The sequence below is a fragment of the Mustela putorius genome, unplaced genomic scaffold (genome assembly GCF_011764305.1).
Source record: "Mustela putorius furo isolate JIRA1106 unplaced genomic scaffold, ASM1176430v1.1 tig00000228_pilon_pilon_pilon, whole genome shotgun sequence".
In the NCBI taxonomy this organism is placed as follows: Eukaryota; Metazoa; Chordata; class Mammalia; order Carnivora; family Mustelidae; genus Mustela; species Mustela putorius.
Genome location: NW_025421322.1, coordinates 30,427,633 through 30,449,497, shown reverse-complemented (window position 1 = coordinate 30,449,497; position 21,865 = coordinate 30,427,633). Strand labels below are relative to the sequence as shown.

Genomic DNA, 21,865 nt, shown 5'->3' with positions numbered 1-21,865 from the left:
TTACATTCTTGGCTCATGTTATGGAATTTTTCCAAGATTTTATTTTAAGATCATTGTGTAAGTTTAGTTTTATATTTATTGCCTGAATGAATTTCTCACTTGGATTTCTCTTTCCTGAATACATGTTTAATTTTTATTATATTATCAAAGAATTCAGACCTCTTTCTTTCCTTCCATCATATTTTGTTTTAATTACTGTGTTAATTCTCCATTATTTATTTTCTCAAAAAAGAAAACCCCCTTTTCGATTATCTCGAGCTCCCTACAAAGCAAGCAGCATGGCCATTGATTTCTCAGAGTGCAGAAGTAATAGTTTGTAGGACTATATTTTTTTTAAAGATTTTATTCATATATTTGACAGAGAGAGATCACAAGTAGGCAGAGAGGCAGCCAGAGAGAGAAGGGGAAGAAGGCTCCCTGCTGAGCAGAGAGCCCCATGCAGGGCTCGATCCCAGGACCCTGGGATCATGACCCAACCCGAAGGCAGAGGCTTAACCCACTGAGCCACCCAGGCACCCCAGTTTGTAGGACTACTTTAAGCCATAGAACTCATCAGTAGTCGATGTAGGGTTGTTGCTGTATTTCTGAAACGTGCTGCTTCCTTCCAGCTCAGCTTAGTGGAGTAGGCTGCTGGGCTCAGAGCCTGGAGATCAGCCACTGTATTCACCTTTAAAAGCATATTTACCTCATGGAAAGCAAGGTCCATTCAGCTTGTTGCATTTAAAAATTTATTTAAGCTAGTAATAAATATATGTAAGGGATGTCTTAGAGGCAAATTTACAGAATGTAATATTTTTCATAAGTTACTAACATCCAAATCCTTGCTTTACAAAAAAAAAAATACTCTTGTTTTTAAAACTTAGGTTTTATTTGAAGGATTAGCAAACGGGCTTTTAGAGTTGCATAGTTCTAAAGCATTCAGACCAACCTAGAAATTACATGGGCAGACAGAGAGCAGTTTTGTTCAGTGAAAGCATTCCAAGGAACAGAGTTATTCTTTTAATAAGAATTTTTATCCAGGGAGATTTCAGATTTTGTTTTTAATGTTCTCGGGAGGTATAGAAATGGCAGCGATCCCTGACTGACTCCAGATCCAGTTGAGCTGTTTTCACGTGACGTCATTGGGTAGAAGCAGAAAGCTCCGTGGATTTCTTTTATCCTGGCCCCTTGTTTCGTCCCATGCCTCAGATCTCCACTACCACACCTAATTTTCCATCCTCATTGTTCTGGATTAGTATTATGGACATATCGCTGCCTCCTTCAAGAAAACAGTGTGTGTCACTGCTGCTGTTGGGGTCTGTCATGGCGGCGCCAGGGGAGGAAGCCCGTCTGATCCATAGTACCGTCCTGCAGCCCCATCTCCGTCCAGAAAGCCTGAAAGCGTCTATGAGGGAGGATTTGGGATTCAAGTTACTACGAGTGCAAGGCTGTGGGTTCTCATTAAAAGTAAAGGAAATATGGAGGAGAATTTCTAAAGAGACTGATAGACCCCAGCCCACTTCCCACCCCTCCCCAGGTGATTGAAATGGTGCTATTAACTGTTTCAGCTGGAGGGAGTCTGGCCAGTTACAGACAAATGACTCAGATTAAGGAAATCACTAGAGTCTAAGCTCTTAAGGGGGTGTCTCCTTGCCTGGCAGAACAGGCATTCGGCAGTGTTACCTTCATGAGGGAGCAGAAGGTCAGTGTGTAAGCAACCACCTCAGGGACAGGGGTTGTGCTGCACTCCGTGTCCTCAGTGCCTTCCTGATACTTGCCATTTGGGTGTTCAGGACATGGTTTTGGACACACAACTCATCACATGTGGGAAGCCTCACAGAGGTGTACTGTCCTAGAGCTCTTGCTTTCACTATTATTTAACATTCATTTGCGTGCACTGAGCACATACTATCTGGTCCAGATGGATCCCGAATGCCACAGAGAGGCCATCCTGACCTCCAAGGGATCTTGTGCATAGGCCATCAGTACACAAGCGACGCTCAGTCCTCCTGTCTTTCTTCACCATCACATTGCACGTGTTGCTTCTGAACTGCATACTTTTATTCTCTTCGCATGGAAAACTAAAAAAGAATCCTACAATTTTTTATTCCTTTTTGATTTTCTAAAGTAATTTGGGGTTCATGGAGCTATTGATTCCCTAAACACACACTTGGAAGTTTGTCACCCGTTTTTATCTTGATGAAATGTGTACCTCATACCCTTCCAAGCAGGTTTTCTTCTGCTTTCATTTAAATAACCTGAAATAAAGCTTGACAAATATAAAGATGTTTTATTGTCCCATACCCTGAAGTTTATGTGATTCTGAAGATGGCATGTGTTCTGATGTTAAGTACCTTTACAGTGCTATTTTCTCTGTATGTTATATAAAGTGCTTAAATCGTGAGAGATGACTCAATGAAATTAACTATGTTTTCAAATGTTCTGCCTTTTTTCTCTGTTGCTTTTGCCCTTCCTGATCGAAGTCTAGGAGAGTAAGTCAACACTTTCTGTGAGAATGTATTATCCTACTTCTGTGTCTAAACCCCATGTCCTCATTCTACAGTTCAACATTGTTGGTTTATTTCATACATTTTCCAAGTGTAATGGCTGCATCTGGTCGTGCAGTCTTTAGAAACGATGGGGAAGTATATCAGGGGAGTGAAAGTGTTAACTCCAGCTGGTTTGCGTCCGCCTTGTTCTGCGGGTCCTGGTCACCCTTTTCCCACATCGTACACAACATGGCTAGAGAATCATCGTTTTTAATTAAAAGCATGCTTAACAGCTTATTTTACGGAGCCCCTGCGGGTTACAAACCAAGAATTTCTAACAATTCCCAGTACCTCACTCAGAAGGTACCCTTTTTATTGTGGGTATTTTAGTAGAATATGTGGAGAGAGAAAAGGCGGACCTAAGGGAAGAGCCCATTTGGGTTGCATGCACTACGTTTGTGAGCCACTTGGGTTTTCCTGCCTTCCCCGGGCTAGCCTGTGCGGCCCCAGCAACCTGTTCGGTCCTACCATGCTCTCTCACCAAAGTGTGTGGGAATCAGCTGGGTTCCCAACTAGAAACAGGAGTTCTTGGGACTTGCCTGTGACTCCTGTGATTGTTTCCTAGCCTGGTTTCCTCTAAAATACAGGCAAGGACATGATGGCTCTTAAAAGTTCCATAATTCTCTTGGCCCCAGCCAAGAGGCTCCATAGCAGAATAGAGGCAGGGACTGGAGAAGTGTGTGCAGCATTGGTCTGATCTGTGGCGTCTCCTTTCTAGGATTCCCAGAGCCGGCAAGGAGGGTACAGCATGCACCAGCTGCAGGGCAACAAGGAGTACGGCAGTGAGAAGAAGGGCTACCTGCTGAAGAAGAGCGATGGGTATGTGGAAGGCCAGCCCGCTCTCCCTTAGTGCTTAGGGCTTCCTGGGTGTCGGCAGCCTGGGAATGTATCGCACCTGCGGGCCAGGAAAGCACATTCCAGAATCTCCTAACGCAGTAGCTGCTGACCTTGAGCCCACTGGTTTCCCTCAGCTGATTGAACTTGCTGTCTTTCCAAGAAGCAGTTGCCGTCCTCTGAACCCTCAGTGGCACCAAGGACTTGTAGCCTGTCGTTGTAGGAAGGCAGGAGCTGAGTGCAACGGGAAGCAAGCAAGTGGCTCGTGGACTTCGTGCTTGCCCACCTCTCTGCTTTGATTCATCTGCCCTTTTCTCTGCTGGGGGCCCACCTGGACGCCCAAACCCAGCCTTGGGAGTCAGCCCTGAGTCCCCTCCTTCTTACATCACGGCCACTGTCAGGACAGGCTCTTCCATTTCTAACAGGACACAATGCAAGTCCTGCCATATCTGCTGCCTGCCCTCGGAGGAGCCACGGCCGTCTCTCCTGGAATATCCGAGTAGCCTCTCCGTGTCCCTCCCTCTTCTCCATTGCGTCTCTACACAGCACTCAGAGTAGCCTTTAAAAAACATAGAGCACATCAGGCCCTTCCCATGCTCGAAGTGCACACAGGGCCTGAGCCCCCCCTCTGTCTGCAGCATTGTCTTGTGGCATCTCCTCCCCTGGCCCAGCCACACCGGCTTCTTTCTCTTGCTTCAGCAGTGATTCCGTTTCACAGTTAGTACATAAGTGGACTCCTAATTACTCACTTTGCGTACTCTCCTCCTTTCTGAAAGAAAGCTGCTTTTCTGATTACTTGTGGATAGGCACCGTTGACTTTAAGACGTAGACTTTTTTTATTTGTTTGTTAAAATTGCAGCCATTACTTATATAAATTACAGTCCTAAATTTCTGATCAGTTTTGCTTATCATTCTACTCATGCGTCCCATGGATGTCTTTTGGGAGTTGCAGTGTATGTCAAGCACTGTTAGAGATACTGGGAAGTATAGCATTGCAGAAGAAAGATGAGGAGGTCCTTGGCCTCATAGGGCTTACACTCGGAGTTGGGAGACAGACAGTAAAGAAGGAGCTGTGTGGGAGATCAGACGGTAACAAGTGCTCTGGGGGAGGGTAAAGCAAGGCAGGGGCTTAGGGTGTGTGGAAGTGGTCCTTGCAGTCATGCAGGGCGGTCAGGGAAGACAGTGAGGAGATGTTCGAGCAAAGACTTGCAGGAAGTGAGGGGATCATCTCTACAGAGATCTGTAGAGATGGCCAGGAATAGGCTTTCCTCTGTGATACAGGAGTTAGGCATGACTAGGACTGAGTGTGGAGCTGAGGGTCATAGGAGACCGGTGAGAGGGGACAGGACACAAGCCAGGAGGGTTTGGGAAACCACTGAAGGGAGATGGAAGTCATTGAAGGGTTTTAAGCAGAGGAATGCCGTAAGCAGCCTCATTTGAAAGACTCTGGCTGCTGGTCGAGGGCAGCTGTGTAGGACATAAGACTAGACGTGGGCGGCCCGGTCAGAGGTGAACAGGGATCAAGAGAACAGCCACAAAGGGGAAAGGACGGGTCAGAGTCTAGAAAACGCTGGTAGGACCACCAGGATTTATAGATAAGGGTGTAGGGAAAGAAAAGCATCCCAGCTTAGAACGCAACAGCTGGCTGTTTGTAGAAAATCAGTGAATATTGACCATTAAGTCTTGCGAAAGTAAAAGAAGAAAAGACGCACCAGTGACCTGAATCACAGTTTAAACTGGGCTCTTCTAACTGACACAGTGACCAGACTGTAGCCCCGATGGCGTGGTTATCTAGTGGAGATAAATTATTCATCCTGTAGCTTTAACACTGCTTACCTAAAGGTACAAGGCTTTTCTTGACATTAGAATTGACTGTTTCTAAGTGAAGCGGTGAATACCTAACTTTCAAGAAAAGTCAGCTGAGGGCGCCTGGGTGGCTCAGTGGGTTAGGCCGCTGCCTTCGGCTCAGGTCATGATCTCAGGGTGCTGGGATCGAGGCCCGCATCGGGCTCTCTGCTCAGCAGGGAGCCTGCTTCCTCCTCTCTCTCTGCCTGCCTCTCTGCCTGCTTGTGATTTCTCTCTGTCAAATAAATAAATAAAATCTTTAAAAAAAAAAAAAAAGAAAAGTCAGCTGAGTCTTTGCGGAGATACCGTTTGGTTCAAACCCCGAAGTGTTGAGGAGAGCATCAGCTCGTGATGTGCCTGCACCTGCTTTGTGCCTGCCAGACGCATCCGGGTACCTGTCACGCCTCTCATCTGACTCCTTCTGTAGATGGTGTCACCCAGAGAGATTAAGTAATTTGACAGAGATCCTACAGCCAGGATGTAAGAAAGCCCAAATTCTAACCTGGGTCTTAATGCCAGGGTATCTCCCTCTTGTATTCCAAAGGGGCGTGACTGCTGTTGATTGCCCTTGAGGACGCAGGGCATCAGCTGGTGTGCGCTCGCACTCCTGACTCCGCTCTTCTGGTCTGTTCTGCATTCGTGCACTCCCTCTGCAGACATCTGTTAAGCCCCATCGTGTTTCAGGCAGTCTGCTAGATGTTGCGAGGTAAAAGGTCCATGAGAGGTGGGCCTCACCCTCACCCTGCCCGCAATCTGTTGGGAAGAGATAAAGAAAGCATTGTTGCAAAGGAGGCTGGAAGTCCAGTGGGCCTGCCTCCCATAATTTCACGGGCCGCAGAGGGTGAATAATGATAACCCACGCTGGCCTGTCATTGCAGTCTGTGGAAGAGGAAAGAACTGAATTGCTTACACATGAAGACAGACTCACTTGCTAACTCTGACTGCTGATGTGTTGTATGATTTTCTTCTCAGGACCAATTGCTTTGGTAATTTCCGACCCTAGTTCTAGAATACCTATAAAGGATTATTATGCAATTTGAAAAACACTTCAAATTTTTTCGAAGTAATTTTGAAGCTTTATAACTCAAAGGTATCCATGGAGAGGCAAAGGAGCAATTGTTCCACATAGATTTTCCCAGCATTGTCCTACAGGATGGGCATTGTCTTCATGATGCAGGTTTAGGCAAGCAGGCCTCCAAGAGGTCAGTACCATGAACAAGGTCCTGTGGCTAGCGGGCGCTGGTGCTGGGATTGAAGCCCAAGGAATCGAGCATCGGAGCTGGGACTTGCTTAGTTACAGCAGTCTGCCTTGTAATAGACAGTTCCTGTTCTGGAATTCTGAGGTTCGGGCATCGTGTACGTGGTGTTCTCTCTGGCACTTTCTGAACGATAATTGAAGTCCTTGGTACTTCCATTCAGGAGCTTTTCAAGCAAACATCCTTAAAGCTTTCAGTATGGAGAGGGAAGGCACAGGCATGGAGGCCGTTCCATAGAAATCACTGGAATAAAAGCTCTCAGAATGTTCATAGAGATGGGACTGTTAAGAGATTGCCTTGATTTTGCTTCCTTTTGTCTGGTCACCTGGGGGCACCACATGAGCAGTTTCTGCTCGCCAAAACATTAATGCTTTTGTGTTTCTTTCCTTGGCTTGATTACTAATACAAAAGAATACAGTTTTGTTTTCAGTTTTGTGTTTTCTTAATACGCATGTGAAAAAATTAATGACCCAAAAAACAACTAATGACTAATGGTTTTACTAAATAAAATGAGTAAACTGAGTCAGGGCCATTTTCTGAAGGTTGACTAATTTGTTAGGTTGGTCAATGGCTCTTGTAAAACGTGGTGATAGAGGAGGACGACGTTGGTTTGGGGTTTTGTGTACAGGAATGCCTCGCCTGTCTCAGCGGGCTTTTGTGAGGCTGAGATGGGATGCAAAACTACTCCAGCATTGGTTACATTAACCAGAGGCAGGGGTGGTCATGGGACAGGTGTCGCCTCTCATCAGCCATATCCCCAGTCTGTGGTGTAGCTGTAATTGGAGGGCGGTTTATCAGTCGGTTGTGCTGCATCACCTCCTGAAGATACTGGCATTGTGAGCGCCGGGTGTTCACTTGGCTTTTGCTCAGATGGTATCAGATTCTGATTTCCCACAGTGAAGCACACTTTAGAATTCACGGTGTTGCTAGTCATTACGTACACAAGGAGACAACATCATCTGAACTCTGAACAAGAGTTGATTTTAAATTCGTATTGTGGCAGGTTTCTTAAAGGACTCATTTAAGAGGGGAAAGGAAACACACAATGATATTTAAATGCCCAGGAGGAGCTAGAGCCCCCTCCTCTGATGTTTGTTTCCATGACAACGAGTGCCCAAGAACCCTTTGCCTAGGCCAGAGAAGCACCGTGCCCTGTACCTGTTTCTTCATCACAGTGCTCTGAACCAGTACATTTGTACCTGTCCACACAGGCGCACATCTGCCAGGCTCGCCTGTGCCTGAAGCATCACCCGAAACACCTCCAAGTTGAAATGAGTTCCCGAAGGAGAGGTGTACAAGGCACCAAACATGTTGATCCCTGACCCTGAGCTCTTTCTCTGTACCCTGAGGCAGCCCCACCCCAGCCCTCCATGCCTGGCAGACATCTTGAGTTACTTTCTTAATTTCTTTAGATGTAATTTTAATTACAGAAGCAATAGATTAATTACAGCTTTCTTGTAGAAGATTCTCGAATATGGTTAAAAACTCTTCAGTGCCAGCCCTGCCACAGGTCCAGGCCTGTGTACCATGCTTCTTTCCAGCCCTCTTCTGTATGTCTGTGCATGTATTCCCCATAGGAAATTTAGAATGCCATTTTATATGGGATATTCTTTGAGTACCTTTTAACATTACTAGATCATACCTGAATTATTTGCTTTTTCAGTCGGCAGTATGCTTAGAAGGGTATGTCAGCACATCCGTAGCTACTTGATTCTTTTAAACTCCTGCGCAACGTTCTGTAGTATGACTAACTATAATGCATTTATTCATTCTCCTGCTATTGGATTTCTGTTGTTTCCCGCTTCACTATCAAAAACAGCGCCATAATGAGTGTCCTGTATATGCCTACTAGTCTGAACTACCTTCCACCGGGGATAATAAGATGTTCTGGGTTTTGTGGGTTTTTTGGTTTGGGGTCGTTTTGCTGTCACTGTTTTATAATGATTGTCGTACGTAACACAATATGACTGCATGTCACCGAGTGAGCCGGCTACTCTATGAGCTTGTATCTGACTTGCCCTTCAGGCTCCGGAAGGTGTGGCAGAGGAGGAAGTGCGCCGTCAAGAATGGGATTCTGACCATCTCCCACGCCACGGTAAGTGTGTCTGCCCATTTACCACGGTGCACCTGGTCGGCCTTTTGTCCCTGTGGACTAGAAAGCAAAAACGTGATGTAACCAGCGCTGGGATTCCCCCCAGGTATGCGTACTTTATGGATTTGGGTCAGAAAGTGTGGAATTTTCCTTGACAAAAGGAGTTGGTCTCTTCTTGTCCTGTGATGTACCCCACCTCGTTCTTTGGCCCTCCAGAATGTCTTTTTTTTTTTTTTAAGATTTTATTTATTTATTTGACAGACAGAGATCACAGGTAGGCAGAGAGAGGAAGGGAGGCAGACTTCCTGCTGAACAGAGAGCCCAATGCGGGACTCGATCCCAGGATGCTGGGATCACGAACTGAGCCGAAGGCAGAGGCTTTAACCTACTGAGCCACCCAGGCACCCCCGCTCACCAGAATGTCTCTTGTTCTTGCAAACCAAATCAGGGATTCTTTCATTTCGTAATCTTGTCTTTTGGAAATACTACTGGTGGTTTTGAAAAACCTAGTTTTCTGCTTATAAAGATGACAGACGATGTTCTTTGTATGAAATAATGATTAGGAAATGAGATATGTGTAGAGCATGTTCAGTATTTTTTGTTTGTTACTATTTAAATTACTCAGAAAATCCATTATTATGTTAAAGAGCAAAATGTATATAAAGAAAACAGATAATAAAATTGCCTCAATTATGACTCCCCTTTCTTTAGGAATAAAGGAAATCAATGGAAAACAGAATAAGCTACTAACACTTATATTTTGTTTTCTCTTCAGATTATTGGCAGTTATATATGCATATATATCTTGCATATTTAGCATTGCTACTGACAGAATTTCTATGTTTTCAACTAAAAGTCCCATTATTGGGATAATTCATATACTTTCAGAAAAGGTTCAGTCTTGGTGTCATAGTCAAGGACATGCACTGTAAAATAAGTAATTACTATTTTGCCCTTTTTACCACTAGCAAGAAATTACTCTTTATTCTTAAAGATGCAAAGATTAGAATGGAAAATATATTAAGCGGGACTGGAAACAGCCCAGTGTGCCGAGAGTCTTAACAAAGGGGGCACACAGTTAAACCCAGCAATCCCAGCTTGGAAAGAAGCTTGATAAATTTCAGTATCCTGCGCCAAGTGATGTCTTTGGGTTTATGATAAGCAGTTAATTACTAACAGGATGGTAAAAATGAAGGCTGAGCATTTATTACACTGGCAGGTTTTCGTGATTCACAGTTGAGATTCGATCTCCCTTGTTGAGCAAGGACTCCTTAATAAGCACTTCTTCCCACCAGACGCTTCATAAAATCTATTTCACTTAATCCCTTCTATAACCCATGTGGTAATATGACCTTCATTTTGCAGAGCAAGAAACTAAAGTTCAGAGAAGCACAATAACTTGGCTAGTAGTGGGCAGAGTTGGAAATTCATACTTGGGTTTGACCCAAGTATGGCCCCTTCCATTCTGCCTCTCTCGCAGCAGAACCCTGTCATCCTATTAGATCAAATGCTCTCCAGGAGCATTTACCAGGTCCTGTTCATCTTTCTTTCCTTGTACTGGCCCCCCTCCAAAGACCTTGACACATACATGGTAGCCAGTACACACCTGTGGCCAGGATCATCCTGCTGGAAGATTCCATGCCTCTTAACAATTATTGAACTTTATGGAACTTGAGCAATTAAATTATCTCTGTCCCTTGTCCCCTGCAGAACCCTTGGGGTGATTCCTTAGAGGTCCTCAGCTTCCCTAAGCCCAGGTGAGATTTTGTAACTCTTGGCCTAGTTGTGACAAGTCACCCGTCTGATAACTGGAAATCCTATAGGCCGACTTAGATCAGTTAGTAACTATCACTGAGGCTGTCTACTAATTACTTGTTTATTTAGCAGTGTTTCATGAAGCCTCCACTCTACTCCAGGTGCTGGACTAGACATCACAGTTACTTGAAAAGTGAGATAACTTTGACCTGCTCATATTTAATTCCAAACACAGTTACCTTATGAAATGGTTCTAACGGTCACAAGAATCTTACATACCACTAAGTGAGCACTTCCTGTGCCTTCGGTGTATTACCATGTGAAATTGTTGCCACAACCCAGGGGATGGATGTTGCTACTGGGAGAGGGGAGTAATGTGCCCACATCACACCTGGTGAATGCTGGAATTCCAGTCTTATAGCCTGCATGAGTGCGTAATGGTCAGTGTTTGCTGGCCAAGCAGGACCTACTCTGCTCATTATGTTAGTGATTCAGATACTTGGGGAGCTGTATCAGAAGAATTCCAGTCACATGATCTAAGATCAGAAACACTGATGGGAATAGATAGCATTTATTGAGTGTTCTCCATGAGTGGGCCCTTCATTGTTCTGAGCACATTACCACAACCTGTTTTGGGTAGCTTCTGTGGCTCCTACTTGATAGACAATGAAACAGTCTCCATTTCTAGACCTCTTTCTCTCTATGAGAGTGAAGATTCCATCTGCCTTGCCAAAGCATTCTCCTTACCACCATCACCACCAGCACCGTCATCACCACCACCGTGCTCACCACCACCCTCCGTCATCACAACTACCACCGTCATCATCCTCACCAGCACCATCATGGTGGCTAACACTGTTGAATGCTCATCATGGGACAGGCATTTACCAGCACCTTAATGCATTGTAACATTTAATCTCCACAGCAACTTAAGTTATAGGTGACGTCACCTCCACTTTTCAGGTGAGGGACCTGGAGCTCAGAGTAGTTCACTTACTGGCTACACAGCTAATAAATGACACAGCTGGGAATCTGGTATTGGTAGGAACTCTGCTCTTACACACTCCCACACATTGCAGGACATTAATTCCCCTTCACCTGCAACCCCAGTTCCTCCCCAGTGTGGGATCCCAGCTTGGGCCATCGCAGACATAGTTAACCCTGAACCAGGAGGGCTGAGGAGCCCGTGTGTGGGAGAAGCATGTTACCTGTATGTGCAGGCTAGAATTCTTTGGTGACCTGAAGTGGGGTGTGAATTCTGAGGTGATTCGTTCATAAGGACAGTACAACACTGCCAGCCCTACATTTTGTGATAAAACCCAGTGGGGCCTGGGCCTCTTTTGGGTCAGTATCCTGACTCTTCAGAGGAGCTGCAAGATGGCCCTGTCCTTGGGCAAGTTCCAGAGTCATCCAGGGTGGTGGTCAGGCCATAAAGCCAGCAGCAGCTAGAACAGCATTCTTCAAGTGTCCGGTGTCACGGGAGCCGTCAGAGCCGCTGCTCTGCGTGGTTCAGCTGGAGCGCGCGGTCGGCAGTTGCCTGGCCCCGAGTGTGCCAGTTCTTCACCCGACTTTCCTGAGCCAAGGACACATCTGCTTGTTGTCTGACTTCATTAGCTGAGCGGGGTCTGTGCGGTGTGACTCTGTGTTGGATCTAATACGGGAGCAGAGATTAAAACCAGAAAAGACCCAGGGAAGCTCTTCCAACCCTGGGAAAATTCTTCAGGTTAAATATACTACAGTGAAAATTTCTGACCATTTGACTTTATGTCGATCAGGAGTTCTTAGTCAAGAATTTGCTACATGTACCCTCTCTTTACTCTCTTCTTTCCTGAGATTCGTCTGGCTATGACCATCCTCAGTAAGCATTTCGACAAGTTCTGACCTTGTCATGTCCCATCTACTTGCCTTTCTTAACCTGCAGGGGGAGGCAGTGCATGGCAGAGCATCGTGGAGTTGAGGGAGTTGAGTCAGTGGTGGTCATTGCTAAAAATGAAAAATGAGTTCTCTTCCACCTTCCCTGTTTCCCTCCTGTCATACACATGGCTGTGGCCTAGCCAGCTGGGTCGTGTTTTATTAAGGCTGTAATCAGCAACAAAGATCACAGCAGCTACATTGTTTAGTGGCCATGAGAAAGGACTGTGGCATCTGTCAGATTTGAGTCTGAATCCTGCCCTTGTCATTTATTAGGTGACCTTGAGAAAAGTATTTAACTCCTAAAAATGATGGGATTAAGTGAGATAATGGGCTGTGTGTGGGCATCCTGTTAGTAAGTCATGGCTGTTAGCATGACCTCATTGGATATCCTGGCAAGACTGAAATCCGTCAGTAGGAGGCTCTTGCTGCTGCAAATACTGGAAATCGTGGGTCCGCCTCTCCTGCCCCCAGAGCAACTCGGGGGTAAATGGGCTCCTCCACCTCGCTTCAGATTCTCTCCCGCTGATTTGTGTTATTCTGTTCCCCACTTGTCACTGGCTTTGGGACACACTTTTTGCTGCCAGTTCTATCACTTGTAGTCTCATCCCTGCTCGCACACAAAGGTCTCAACAGCCACTTTTCCTGACTTCACAGACACTATTGATTACTCGGAATCTAGTTGAAAATCAAGGCCAGCAGTTTCCTGGGAGAACATGGGGTTGAGTCATCTTTGGAAAAGTGGACAAAGAACCTTTGTTTTCACAAAACTTAGGGCCTTTGTTTGGGACCCCTTACCACGTGGACTTCGTCCCGCTTGAAGGGCCCCAGTCAGTGTCACCTGTCAGAGTGACTCGGGAGAGGGTCGCCCGTGCATTTGGATTGATAGTCTGTTGGAGTGACCATTTGTGACTGGCCTGTTTGGGCCAGTCATCTCCCAGCTTACTGTTTTAGGAAGAAATGCATTTCTCTGCACACCTGCAAGGTAGGCAGCCAGCCCTACAGGAGTTCATCTACAAATTCATTGCTTTTCGTGTGTCGGATGAGAGATGCACTTTTTTTTATTATTATTTACTGTTTAAAGTAATACATCACTATGGAGTTTAGATTCAGTGAGAATCTCTGAATTCACTATTATGGTAATACCGATAGTGGCTTCCATTTATGGGCCATCTAGTGTGTTCTGAGCAAGGTATAAAATGCTTTAATTTCAAAATACCAATTCTAAGAAAGCTCTAGCAAACATTTCAGCCAGCTTTAAGATAAAGTAGTTTATATCAAGCCACTAAGCTATCATAAATAAATGTCTGTAGAATTGTTTGCTTTCCCTTTTTGCCTTCAGCATTATAGTATATAATAAAGATAATAAAATTCCCAAAGAATATATAAGAATTATAGTTGGAGTATTACTTTATTATAACATCCTGAAAAATTAATGTCAAAAGTAGTTTTGTTTCTCAAAAACCCTCACTTGCTGAATTTGTTAACGTCAGTGTCACATAACAGTTCAGATAACAGGTTGAAAAGAAAGATGACTGCCATTCACAGATCACTTAGAGCGTGCCCAGTGCTCTGTGTGCCAAGCTGGCCCTACAAGACAGGTGTTACTGTCTTCATTTTGCGCTAGTCTGCAAGTTCTCAGGAGGTGGGAACTGCCTACCTTTGATCTCCAGTACCTAGCACACTGCCTGACATACAGTTAGTGTTCAATGAATACTTTTGAGTGAAACTGCTTTGTATAGAAAAGAAGGGGTCAGGGAGATTAAATTGCATCCCTAGGGTTATGCAGTTTGTAAACAGCTGGACCAGTTTTCAAACCCTGAAGCCTCTGCTCTTTCTAGTGTATGAATAGGCCTCTCCTCCGATGCCAACTTGTTGTTAGATCTTTGAAATTTTCTTGAATAATAGTTCCTTGGAGAAAGACCCCCCTTATCTTGTCACTGAATCACCATAGGGTCTTCCAGTAACGAAGTCTGAAAGGGTTTCCTGGAAGGGGAAGCGGGGAGTCCTGATTGTAAAGATACCACATGTATCCGTGAATTTGTCTCTGGATCTGAAGATTGATTTCTTTAAATCTTAAATTTTCAAATGCCTGCAGATGTACAAGTCAGCCCGCACAGGGAAGTGCCCCCTTCCTTGCTGTGGGTTTAACAAGAGGTTTCTGTGATTGGCCTTTACGGTGTTCTGAGGCTATGTGGGATTCCACCCAATTCCATGTCTTTGCACTGTCATTGCAAGAGAGTATTTTCTTTTCTCCAAGAGATTAGAAGCAACACTGAATGGTCAGAGGACACACTTGGGAGCCCATCAGTCCTGGGCTCAAATCCCTGAACAAGCTGTAGAACTTTGGATGCATTACACAAGCCTTTGGAGCCTCAGTTTTCTCCAGTGCAAAATGGGTATAATGTGCTCATTGAATATTTCATTAATTCCAAGCAGCCCCTGGGCCAGGTGCTAGAGAAGCAAGGAGGAATTAGCAGCCCCGCACTCTTGGAGCTTGGAGTGACCCGGGACTACGTGCTCGAAGAGAAGTCAGTGGGATGGTGGGGTAGAAAAGGAAGGCAGCTGCCTTCGTGTGGTCAGGGAAGGCTTCCGTGAGCAGGTCGCAGTAAAGCTAGGGAAGAGCAGTGCCAGTAGCGGGAAGACAGGAGTCCCCACTCCTGAGCCCAGAAAGCACGTTCAGGGAACCCAGGAGAAGCCAGTGTGGGTGGAAATGGTATCAGTTTCCTTACCCTGCTTGAAGAGTCTTTTGCAGGCTTAAATAACACATTCTTTGAAAATTATTGCTATCTATATTTTCTAGGTGCTAAAAAAAAAAAAAAAAAGAGCATTCAAGGAGGACCTTAAAAACTACTTTATGGTTGATAGAGCAGAAGTTCCAATGAAGCAAGAACCATTAAAAAAAGACATACCAACATCCTGAACCACTATTACTGTAATTCTTTCTTTGACTTGCTCTCTCTCCCACTTGGCTGATAGTTCTGTTTTATGTCCCCTCCATCAGCTTCAGGCGGTGCCATTTTCGTCACCTGATCAGCCAGTTCCTCACCCCCCTGTCCTTGTGACAGGGCACCCTCACTCTTCCCTTTTCTTTACAGACCAGAGCTGACTTCTATAAATTAAGTTCAAAATGCAGCCGCAGGTCCCATCAGCACTGATGTTGAGTCCTAACGATCATGGTCACCTGCAGAAGAATCCCCGTTGTTCCAGAACAGACAATGTTATATGGACATATAAAATAAGCACCACCATTTCTGAAACTCAGGGGGTCACCATGGAATATTTCTGTGGGCTCCTGCCACGTTGCAGATGCAGAACCAAAGACATCAAACACTATATTAGAGGACTTCCCAAATCCAAGTTCCATGAAATGTACGTTTAGAAATATATCTGGTTATGTCTTACAGGTTATTTATAATGCAATACGTTGAACAGGAATTTTTACTGTATTTGAATCCCAAGAAGATAAATTAGCTGCAACCATGTGGAGTTTATTTCAGATGTAAATAGCTATGACTTGTATCAGAATGAATTTGGAAGAGGCTGCAGTTGGCTAAAGGAACGCAGTGATTCTTAGTCCCAAGAGCACAGAAGAGCTATCAGGTTCCACCCCCAAAGGCTCTAGCTTCATTGGTCTAGAGATGAAGCCCAAGATTGCTTCCTGGTTGAAGAACCACTGAGTCCATCGCTCATTAGCCAGTGTTACAAACCAGAGGGACCAGGGGGCGGGTTCTTATGTAAAGATGGGTAGACGTCTACAGCAGATTGCAAGGATATTTGCAAAGTGTGTCAGCTGGCTTGTGGACCTCATTTGTAACTCAACCGTGTGAAGTCTGATTGTCACCACATCCTTCTTTATCCTAGCCGAGGGTCCTATTCACGAACTATGCAGTAAAATCAACAGAAAGGGCAGGTCTCCACAGCCCGAGTCCCAGGTGTTCTGGAAGCAGCTCTGACCCCCTGCTTGGGTTGCTCTGTGTCTGCCTGGAGTCCCCTCAGGCCCGCTCTGTTTGCATGTTCTTTGTCTTCACAGTTCCCTGAGCTCTCTCTGCTCCCCGCCCATGGCCCACAGGCCCCAGTTCACCCAGCGAGACCCTCCTGTCAGATAGGATTTGCTGTTTGAACCTGAGTAATTTTAATGGGTATCTCTCCCAGAAAGGCTCTCATTTTAACAGGAAGTGCTGCTTTACCCTACAGAGAAGTTGGTGACAGTAGGAGTTTATGTATCAGCCACGTGGACACCAGTAGAAGAAATATCGTGGAAATAATTAGTAAGCACAGATACAGTAACTAACATTTATTGAGCATCTATTGCATGCTAGGTACTTTAGGTAGGTTTTCCCACTGTGGGCCGTAAACCAATGAGATTGTACCCCACTCACTTCTCTGCTAGAATTCCAGTCACACTGCAAGCACAGAGAATGACCCCAAGGGCTGCCTGTGTAGGCTCAGCCCTCACAAGCTGCAGACTGGCGCTGGGATCGTAGCCTCCTTTACATTTTGAGTTCAGTGTCACCCGGTCGTCTTCATCTACGAAGCCAGGTCCTCAGAGGAGCTCCCTCCCAACTCCTCACAACATGAAGCAGATTTACTTGGGAGGTTCTCAAACCCTAGGCAGCATCAGCACCATGAGACCTTTGTACCTTGAGCATTCACCAGAAGGAATCAAAGGCCTGGTGCTCGCTGGTCTTGGGGGCCATGATGACAGACTGCCCCTAATACCTGGCTTTCAAGCGGTGCCCAGGGGCTCAGTCGGTTAAGCGTCTGACACTTCATTTTGGTTCAGGTTGTGATCTCAGAATCCTGAGATCAAGCCCCATCTTTTCTCCTCACTGAGCATGGAGCCTGCTTGGGATTCTCTCCCTCTGCACACCTCTACCCCCACTCCCTGCTCCTGTGCACACTCTCTGAAATAAAAAATAAGTACCTGGCTTTCATGAAGCCTCACTTTGGGGAACTGAGGCTCCTGCCCATTTGTCTGGAGCAATGCAATATTTTGTTAATTTACAAAGGCAATTTATTCATATGATGAGGTAAATGGTCGAACGGAGGAACACTCTGTACTTCTGGAGACAATCTGACCTGGCTTTGGGTCTCGGCCCAGCCGTCCGCTAACAGCCACAAGTGAGTAGCTTCAGCCTCCTGAGTTTGAGTCTTCTCATCACAAAGAAGGAAAATGATGCTGCTTTGCTGTGATAGTGAACAGTGTCTGCTGGCAGAGAGTTCAGGCTCTGGAGTTCCAACTTCTTGGGTTCAAATCTGGCTCCAGCACCAGGTGGTTAGGGGACTTCCAAGTTTTTGTCCCTTTAAATGGAGGTAACAGCAGCTACCTTGGAAGGGGGTCATTCTCTGTGCTTCCAGTGTGATTGGAATTCCAGCAGAGAAGTGAGGTACAGTCTCATCGGTTCACGGCCCGCAGATTCAGACAGTGAGACCCTTTGGAGGTCTAAAAGGGCCTATGGTCTGAAATTAGTCAGTTTACATGTTACCCCCCACCCTGCCCTCCCCAAGATAAGAAATAAGAGAGTCCTTACAAACGTTTTACCGTTCCCTCACATTCTGTTAGCCATGACCTTAAGGCAAAGCTACTTCACCTTTCTGTGCCTTGGTTTAGCTATCTGTCTAGTGGGGGTGATAGTAAGTGGTACTTACTTTAGGGTCGTGGTGCAGATTAAAGATGTAAATATACATGAAAACAGAAACAGTAGCTGGCACGAGTTCTGCTAATTGTCAAGACGCTGATACTGCCGTCATTTTAATTGCCAGCCGTTTGTATGCAGGGCAGTAGAAATCTGTTCTAAATGTTTGCCTCAGCTCCTCACTGCCTATTGTTGTTTGTTTGTTTTTTATAAAAAGTAGTGGGAATACTTTTTTAAAAATATAGCTTAATAGCTCAGATATTTTATCACCAAGTCACTATATTTTGTAGAATTATTTTAAAAGGTTTTTGGTTTATGAGCTCTGGTTGGTTAACAAGGCATGGATTACAAGTGGTTACTACGGCTACATAGGAAATAAGAGTTGCAAAGTTCTTGTGCTTCCCATGGTGTGCCTGGGTGGCTCAGTCAGTTGAACATCCAGCTTGATTTCAGCTCAGGTTGTGATCTCAGGGTTGTGAGGTGGAGCCTCAAGTCAGGTTCCATGCTTAGTGGGGAGTGTGTTTGAGATTCTCCCTCTCCCTCTGCCCTTCCCCCCCCCATAATAAGTAAAATCTTTGAAAACTAATAAAAATATAAAAAATTAAAGTTTTATGCCGGCCCAAACTCCCTATCTGGCAAGTAGGAGACACTCGTAGAAATTAGTATATGGAGTAATGTCCAGAATGTTCATCAGTTGTAGTAACAATAACATCAGCCCCACTTCTTACCAGAAGCCCTGGTAAACTCTTTTTTTTTTTTTTTTTCTATTTACACTGTAGCAAATACTCTCTGAAGTGATGAGTTCCTTACGCTTTTCCTTACAGATTTTCAAGGATATCTGTATATCCTGTGGCGGGGGGCGGGGGGTGTGCCTGGGTGGTTCAGCTGGCTAAGCAGTTAAGCTTCTGCCTTTGGCTCAGGTCATGAATCCAGAGATCAAGCCCCACGTTGGGCTCCCTGCTCAGTGGGGAGTCTGCTTCTTCCTCTCCTTCTGTCCCTCTCCCGGCTTGTTTTCTCTCTCAAAGAAATAAATAAATAAATAAAATCTTTGGGGAGGGAAAAAAGAATACTTCATATTCAGATATATCTTTCTCACACATACATTCTACCAACTGGAAATGAGGACTGTGGGGTAAATGGTTGGGAGGGTTAAGGGATTCCATAGTCATGCACACTCTAGAATGAACTACTTCAGTAATTACTAGTTAAATGATTACTTCCTCCCCTAAGCTCTCTGAAGGACCACTAAAGAAGAGGAGAGCCTTCATTATAGCCACAAGAGTAATTCTGGAATGTGGAGCACATCCAGAATGGGTGGGATTTCTCAACAGAAGTATTAAGTGATTTGGAGAGAAATAAGAGAGCTAACCGGCCATTCCAGGGTAGGAAGAACAAAAAAAAAAAAAAAAAGGAAAGGACAGAAGGATGTTTTTACTTGTTATGCAAATGTCCCAAGGGCTTGCCTTGGCAAAGGAACAGTTTGACAAATTGGAAAAGCTCTGGGAAGGAATTTGTTCACATCTCAGCTTAGCTTTTTTTCTTTCTGTAAAACACTGGTCAATTTACTCCCACCTTCCTGACCCTCGGTTTCCTCGTCTATGAAGTAGGTACGCAACAGTTCCTAGCTATTGGGGTTATTGCAAGAATTACATAATAAAATTTACTAAAGCACCTAGCAGTTTATGAGGTGCCCAAATAAACCAAAATACTTTCCAAAAAGCGGTAGTTGTAATGTACTAAAATTGTAGAGAAAAGATCTCTCTGCGGTAGTAGGTATTCAGTATGGACCTAACACCTAGCCAGAGGGCTATTGTGGTTATCAACTGCATGCCAAATAGAGGTGTCCCTGTAGGGCAGAGTAGGTGTCCAACTAAATACTTACTGAAGAAAAAGTTTGAAATGACCGTAATGATCAGAACAGCCCTGCTACCAAGTGTTAGCATAGAGTGAAGGGAATGTATTATTTTTACTTCTTTCCACACAACGGCCTCAGCCAGGCGGGGTCAGACTTAGCCCCCAAGTAATTAATGATGTTCACTTCTTGTTTGTGAAGCAGAGCAATTCAATAGGAGGATGGAGGGAAATAATTTCATTCCTGGATACTAATTCCAGTAGCAGCTGTTTCCTGCTAACAGGGAAATATGCCCGCTAACAGCTTCACACTTCCAGCAAAAACATTTCACCGTGGTACACACGAAGCTGTTTGAGGACAAATGTGTGGTGTTTGTTTTCTTCCCGGAGACACAGAGACATTAATGAGAGTTGACTCACTGCATTTCTACATGCATTTCTCCTTCCATGTCTGATGATTTTCCTGGCTGAACAGCATTTTCTATTTTGAGTGGCGGGCAGAGCCTTATGTCAGAGGGATAATATCTTCATCACTTCTGCTCATGGAATGTGTCCAGAGCTTCCCTAGTGGGAACATCTTCAAAAATGAAAAACTCGAGGGTGATCTTGCCGTGTGTGTGTGTGTGTGTGTGTGTGTGTGTGTGTAAAATCACATCTGTGTATGTTGTTAATTGGGGGGGAGCAATCTGCAAAACAACATACACAACTTGAACCAACCCATGATTTTTTAAAACAAACATCTCTCTCCCCACCCTTCTCTCTCTCTCTCACACACACACAAACACACACACACACAAACACACACATATACACACCGATCTTTTTAAACAGTGGTGTCTGGGTATAAAAGTGAGATTAACAGGTAGTGTTCAGTTTCTTCTTTGGCTGTGTCCCGTACTGTTTCCTCAGTTAATAATCATTCTTGTAATGAAGAGTGAAATCTGTAAGGGGACAAGCCTCAGAGTTTCAGGGAACAGATCCCTAAGATCTTCACTTTTGAAGCCTGTCCGACCTGTGTTTGAATAGACGCACCTGCCGCTGTTGAAAGACCCGCAGGTGCAGTGCAGCCTCCCTTCTGAGTGGTGCTCCTGGACTGAGTGGTGCACACGCTATAGAGAGGTCACTTTGGTAGTCATTGATTGAAAAAGTCTCACATTTTGGGCAGGTACTTGCGTCCCGGCCCCCAGTACCATGGCTGTAGCTTTGATGCAGGCCCCCATCATTGCCCACCAGTCTTGCAGTCTCAGTCGCCTCCCCCAGACACACCCCTGAATGCACGTATAGGAGTTCACTGCTTGGATGGACCCTTGGCTGGACTGCCTGAGCCACTGGGGCGGAGATGTGAGCTCCTGAGCACGACAGGCAGTTCCCCCTCCATCCACACACACAACTTCCCCATGGGCATCACTGCTGCCCTGCTCTCCTCTTACCCCCCAGGGGCCTGCGCCTGCTCCTCCCGGCTGTTCCCACCCCTCTGCCTTGTTCAGACTCCGCATCCATGCCCTCGCCAGGGCTGAGGCTGCGTCTGTGGGACACTCCCCGGTCAGACAGCGCACATTCTAGGTCCCTGCCTCCGTCTGTTTCCCATAGCTGCTTGAGGGCACCGAGTGCTTTCCGTATGTGCTTGGAATGTTGCAGAGGCTTACTGTTGAGCCAAATAAATAAGCAAAAAAGTATTTCAAATAGGCTTCTAAAATTTCTCATCAGTTACAAAAGTAACTGGGGGAAAACCAAATGACTTGAGAAGACGTGAAAGAGGAAGTGAATCTTGCGCACCCCAGCCGGCTCTCTCTTTCTAACCCTTGCTCTTCTCAGAAGGAGATGTTCTGTCCTGGGCTAGGGCTTCCAGCGGCTTCCTGAGTCCGCGCCGCATGGTTCAAGCAGGAGGAGGACTCGGGCTTTGGTCCCCTCACACCTAGGTTCTGCTCCAGGCCCTGTCATCTCCTTACTGGGAGATTTTAGGAAAATTAGTAAATCTCTCTGTGCCTCTCCGTCACCTCACTTAGGATAAGAAACTAAAGTGACTCCCCTCACAGGTGCTGGTACATCAGTCAGGTGGTGTATGTATGGCAACTGAAATGCGTTCATTCATTTCATAAAACACTTATTGAGTGCCTGCTGTATGGCAGGCCCATTTTAGTGAACAGAAAAGTG

The 21,865-nt window shown here is 45.4% G+C and overlaps 1 protein-coding gene across 4 annotated transcripts in view; it reads left to right on the top strand.

Annotated features, from left to right (window-relative positions):
- The window catches only part of ASAP1 (ArfGAP with SH3 domain, ankyrin repeat and PH domain 1), a 350,132-nt gene that overhangs the window by 270,413 nt on the left and 57,854 nt on the right, over nt 1–21,865 (top strand). For 2 of the 4 annotated variants that reach the window (XM_045078132.1, XM_045078130.1), the window contains exons 12-14: nt 2,463–2,471; nt 3,247–3,347; nt 8,489–8,558. In XM_045078132.1, coding sequence (XP_044934067.1) covers nt 2,463–2,471; nt 3,247–3,347; nt 8,489–8,558 — 180 coding nt within the window. The remainder of the gene's footprint in view (nt 1–2,462; nt 2,472–3,246; nt 3,348–8,488; nt 8,559–21,865) is intronic. The other 2 variants (XM_045078133.1, XM_045078131.1) reach the window with 1 other exon arrangement.